At 40.1% G+C, this 5560-nt stretch overlaps 1 protein-coding gene across 2 annotated transcripts; it reads right to left on the bottom strand.

Annotated features, from left to right (window-relative positions):
* Positions 1–1532: 1532 nt before the first annotated feature.
* LOC104429607 (mediator of RNA polymerase II transcription subunit 22b-like) lies at positions 1533–5123 on the bottom strand. Of its 2 annotated transcripts, none has more exons than XM_039310415.1 (4): positions 5003–5123; positions 3645–3812; positions 2808–2873; positions 1533–2118 (listed from the first exon to the last, which is right to left on the bottom strand). In XM_039310415.1, exons 2-4 carry the CDS (start codon positions 3807–3809, stop codon positions 1879–1881), a joined length of 471 nt encoding a protein of 156 aa, XP_039166349.1. In that variant the 5' UTR covers positions 3810–3812; positions 5003–5123; the 3' UTR covers positions 1533–1878. The 2 variants fall into 2 exon arrangements, with proteins under 2 accessions (XP_039166349.1, XP_039166348.1); XM_039310414.1 differs by lacking the exon at positions 5003–5123 and adding an exon at positions 4613–4996.
* Positions 5124–5560: the final 437 nt, after the last annotated feature.

Here is a 5560-nt window from a genome sequence, read left to right as displayed (position 1 = left end):
GTTTTGTTTTGCCGTTTGAGCTTTTTTTGGGGTGTCGTTCCGGAAGTGGCGATGGTTAGGGCAATGGAGGAGGAGGACGCGCCGTTTCGCTCCAAAACGACACGCGGGTTTGGGCGTTCTGGGGTTTTGAGACGAGGTTTCATTTTAAGCAGGATTTTAAAGCAAATCTTTTCTTTTTCCTTTTTCGGATTGGAAAGCAAATAAGTTATTCTGTTGGAAAAAAAAGCGTCGCGATTTTTTTCTTTTTCATATAAAATTAAATTAAATGTTAGGAGCAGAGGACTAGTATTGTCAATTACTGAGTTTCATACCCATGATAAAATATTAATTTGAGTTGAAATTACCGTCATTTTAAATGACACTCACCACAATACTAATAAAAATGGAAGATTATTACACATTAGTGCACAACTGAAACAAAGGCACGAATGAACCAAAATGGTAACATTGATTGAAGATCCAGGCTCCACAAGCTTTCATAATTTTACTCAGTCAAATTTCATTTTATTAACGCAATGTGATAAATTATATAACATGTAATAGAAGTTCTGTTTAATTTTACTCCAAACATGTTAAATAGAGTCAACAAAGCAATAATAACTTATGACTAATGTCCACTAGGGCAAGATAAGCCAGACTAGGGTATAAAGAGGTTGGTCCAAGTCGTTCAAGGCCGGACTTAAAACTCCAGCATCCATGCTCGAGTCATCGGCAACCATGCCTAACTACTCAGGTCCTGCAAGCAAGTCACCATTACTTGAGATCAGTCTATCAAGATTCGGCCTCAATCTTTGGCACTCGTGCTCAAGTTCTGCATGGCTAGGCCCAAGCAAATTGGAACCTCAGTAGCATGCTCAAGTCCCCTAAGGTCAAGGCCTAGTCTTCGACCAAGGCGGGGTCCTCAACACCTGAGTTCAGTATCGTAGTGACTGGGCCTTAGTCCCTCAAGACTTGACCCAAGACCTTAACGCCCCATGCTTAGGATTTCGGCAGTCATGTCCAAGTCTTCAGGACCTCGATGGCCGGGCCCAGGTCTAATAAAATGAGATGAGCCTTAGCTTTATTAACTTAAAATCAACATATTCAAGTACTTTATAAGTCTAGTTAATGAATGATACTATTTAAATCTTTTACCAAATTCTATTTATAGACTGCCAAAGCAACGAAATTTTTTATCCATGTACATGCGCAATGTGAATGGTGCGTGTTTCTTTAGGAAAAAAAAGTTAAGCCATCATTTCCAAGCGAGATCTACAGTTCATTTTCAAACTTCAATCAACCTCCGGAAAATATTACTATTTTTCTAGAAAATGACTTCTTTAAAAATAGTTTTCAAATCGCAAAAATTCCTGACACAGTAAACGGAGCATACAATTAAAAACTAAAGGCCTCTTTGCTATCGTAGAGAGCAAGTGGTTTTATGGACCAGCTTTTGAGAAGAGTAAGCCCTGTGCTCTACTTCAATCCAATGCAGGTCATCTCCGCCAGGACCGGGGAATCACATGGCATCAATTATGTAAAAGCTTTCCATCTCATCCAACTGCTAGCTGCAAATTCGTCAAAAAAAGAAGTACAGGAGAGAAACGCAATGACTTGAAGTCCAAGCTGCTAATCTCTTTGCTGAGAGAGATTTGCACTTAGTAGTCATCGACAAGTTTTTTGGACGAATTCCAAAGTCAAATACTCCCTATTTAGATAATCAAATTCATCCCCTCACATGGCTCTGGAACGGCAAGAGCAAGCCTCTCAATCACCCTGCTGAAGTTAAAGAATACCCTAGAAGCTCCATGTAGTGTACGTAGCTTTTGTTAGCTTCAAGATAAGTAAAAAGTCACAATAATCCCCACAATTAATACACAAGATCACAGCCATCTTCCACTAAGATTCTGTGGGATGAGTCGTCCTCTGCAATGAAGAGTAGTAATGAGATTCAAGCTCTTTGAGACTGGCGGCTGCCTCCTCCGCAATTCTAGACAACGTACGATCTGATTTTTCGGCTTGTTGGTTGAACTCAACAATTCTCTGTTCAACATGGTCGTTTAGAGATGCGAATCCTGAAAATATGGCAGTCTGTGTCAGCTCCGATACCAATTTCAGCAGTGAATCAGCCGCTTGAACCTTTTTTGCAAACATGCATCAAATGACACAGGAGACAAATACATGAGCACAGAGAAGCTGCTTCTTTGATAAGCTTTAGAAAGTAAAGAAGAATATCGATCCAGGGTTAAAATTTCTGAAGCATTACAAGTAGATGCTTCCACTGCTTAATAATATTCCTCGAAAAGTTTTTAATCCTTGACTACACACATCACCTATTCAAGTAACTGAGCTCAAGGTTATGCCACTTATTTTCCCCCAAGTTCATTTGAACTATAGAAAGATGCTCTCGCCACTTCATCATATTCCTTGAAAAGTTAATTTGCGATTTGGGTAACTATATTTGGATTGACAATTTGTGTTCCCTCAAGTTCATTTAAACAATACAGAAGATCCAGATTGTGAGGGTCATTTTGCATTATGGTTATTGCTATTGCTAAATGCTAATACACGTATGGCAAATGCAATCTCTGAGATAATGAAATTTCCGTTATCATGAAAAAGAAATCCCACATCCATTTTCTAGAAGTCTCATAGCCCTGAAATTTTGAGTCTCTCATGGATTCAGCAGAGGATTACCAAATTGACGTGGTAAACATATATGCCAAACATGAACTGCTTTTTAAGTTAATGAGCAGAATTAACTATCCTTTGTCGGTTACAATAATTAAATGGCCAAGCCTCACTTCAGATTAAAGTCCAAATCTTACCATTCTTGCTGCACGCATCTCCATCATGAAAGCTTCTTGTGAGTTTCTGACTGGAGGGTCATTCACCTCCATAAGTGAGAAGACTCAGTCAATACCACGATGGATGCTCTTCAGATATCAAACCCTTCCCAGTTTGAATTTCAAATTGAAGATAAAAATATAGAACAAATGTTCTTTTTTTTTTCAATAAGAGTAATATCTCTTCGCATGTTACATAAAGAAAAATCTCCCAGAGTGTACATGCTACTTGAATCACTAGAATGGCAAAGACTAACTTTACTTTTTTCATCTATTTGATCTAAGCTCATAATATCGAAAGCATCAGTATCAGGAAGTAAACATCCACATTTTGAATATTATCCATAATTTATCAGTTTGTATCCCCTCACCACGACATCTTGAAAATTTCTGATATTAGGTCTCCACTCTTCATTATCAAAAGGTCCATCACAACAGCCTTCTAAGATCTCAAATGGATTTCTTTCCATTTTGGATATAAATGAAAAAAAAAAAAATCAATCCTCCATTCATGGAGAACCAGATCATGGAAACAATATGTCCTTCCCAATTTCAGCAGCTTGCAAGAGCCCAAGCAACCTTCCCTCCTATCTATTGACGTAACTTCACGATACCTAAGTCCAGCATCAAGTCAATACGCTAACCAAATGTAGACCTCACACTACATTGTAGTCAATAAGTGACAAAGAGACAGTTTATCATTTCCATCTAGCCTCACACAAAGGAAAAGCATGGATAATGTCAACTGTAGTTATGACTGTTACTGAGAGGGATAAAGGTTTCCAGACTGGACGATGGCAAGGAGAAATGTATACATACTCTGGCGACATTCACAAGATGACTGAAATTGTCAACAATGTTGCCAATGTCGTTTTCAACTCTTTGTAAGAGTGTCTTCTGCTTCTGGGCAGCTGCAGCTGCTGCGGCAGCTGTGGGCCCACTCCCACTACCTAGGCCTGCTCCTGCTCCTCCTCCTCTGTTCATTATCTACATAAGCAAGTTAACATACACTTAATCTTCAGCCAGAAGAAAATACAGGTCTGTACATGTAAGTTTACAGGCACTTGATCAGTGTTTGCTAGTTTACTGGTTAATATTGTGACAGTGGACCAAGCTACACCATAAAAAAGTGAAAAGGATCATAAGACATTTGCCACCCCATGTCAAATTTGCAAGTGACAGGCAAACAATGTCAACAACTGTAAACATTGTCCAACCAATTAATCTACCTAAATCAAGAAGCAGTCCGATCTAGAAGACAACAGGAATGCCAACATCAAGTCATAGGAATTACTGAAAAGACAAAGGGCAAGAGAAAGCAAGATAGAGAACTTTGAGCACGTCCATAGACTGAAAAAACTATATCAAATTCTTAAATAAATGGCATTGCTTTGCAAATTACACCTCATCAAAACAGACATCAGGGACACTATTCAAACTAGGTTAATAAACAAGTAGATCCATTGCAAACTAAAAATAATTCTGAACTTCCAAGATGAATATAAACACGAAAGCCACAGATATTGAACCTAAAGCCAGACGACAAGCCGCCTCGGCAAAGGAATTAACAGACGACATGCCGTGAAACAGCACAAAAGAAAATCAACATATCATAATGAAAGGCCAAAAAAACTGATCGTCCAATTCGATGAAGAGAGCGGCAGCAACAGCAAAAAAATCGACTCTCCCCCTACACAGCTCTCGACCAAAATTCAGTATCATTCACGAGGCGAAAGCCCTCCAAGAAAACACCCCCACACTCCCGGAGAAATGCTTCCGCAACCTACTCTTCGTTCGCTCGCTCGCTCGCACATCAAAACCGAACTACCAATTCTTGCCTCGCCACCTCCGAACGAAAGCATCCCATGCATCAAAATCCATTCTTCCCGATCTCAATACTCGCTCTCCATGCCTTCTTGACCCCGCAGCATCTCCACTACACATTGGCACTTCGCCATACCTTCTTCCGCAGCGCAATCTCGACAGTCCCCCTCGACACTCCGCCTGAAAACCCTAACAAAAATGAAGCTGGAACCGAAACGAAAGCAAGCTCGCCGCTCCATTTCTCAACCGCGCGCGCGTCGCTGGCTCTACGAGCTTTCGACCAGGTTTTTCAGGTGATTGGAGCCCCTGAACTGCGACAGGCTGAGCTCGGTGTAGAGAGAGAGAGAACGGACCTGTCGTCGTCGGCGGCGGCGATTGCGGTGGCACCGGAGGCGAGCAACAGAGGGCGACGGTTTCGCAGGGGAGGTTGGACGGCTGCGATGCGAATGAGCCAAATCGTGGAGGTCGTTCTGAACGAATATAAAATCTTTTTATTGGGCAAAGTAATCTAAAAAATCTCCCCGCTGAAGGTAAAAAAAAATAGACACGAACGGAACAACCACATTTTTTTTTCCGAGTACAGTACAACCATGTTTACAACCATTGAAAATTTCCTGATAAAGACTTTCAAGCAAAACAGTTCATTTTCTTTTATTTTTGTGATTATTGTGATTTAGGGAAAGTCACTTGTCAAAGGTGAAGTTGTTTTTCTCCCTACCTAAGTTTGTCGTTTTCAAACTTGTACAATGTTTTATGTGAATTGATTAATTTTTTGTTTATTAAATATTGAGAAGTTAAAAAATAATTTTTCAAAAACAATTTCTCTTTCAAACGGAGGGATCCTGATCCTGACACAAAAGTGGAGCCTAAAGTTGAGAAGTATTACCAAAGACCCTAAGGACAGATCGGAC

The sequence above is a fragment of the Eucalyptus grandis genome, chromosome 3 (genome assembly GCF_016545825.1).
Source record: "Eucalyptus grandis isolate ANBG69807.140 chromosome 3, ASM1654582v1, whole genome shotgun sequence".
NCBI lineage: Eukaryota > Viridiplantae > Streptophyta > Magnoliopsida > Myrtales > Myrtaceae > Eucalyptus > Eucalyptus grandis.
Note: the sequence above shows the minus strand (reverse complement) of the source record. Positions and strands in the feature narration are given on the sequence as shown.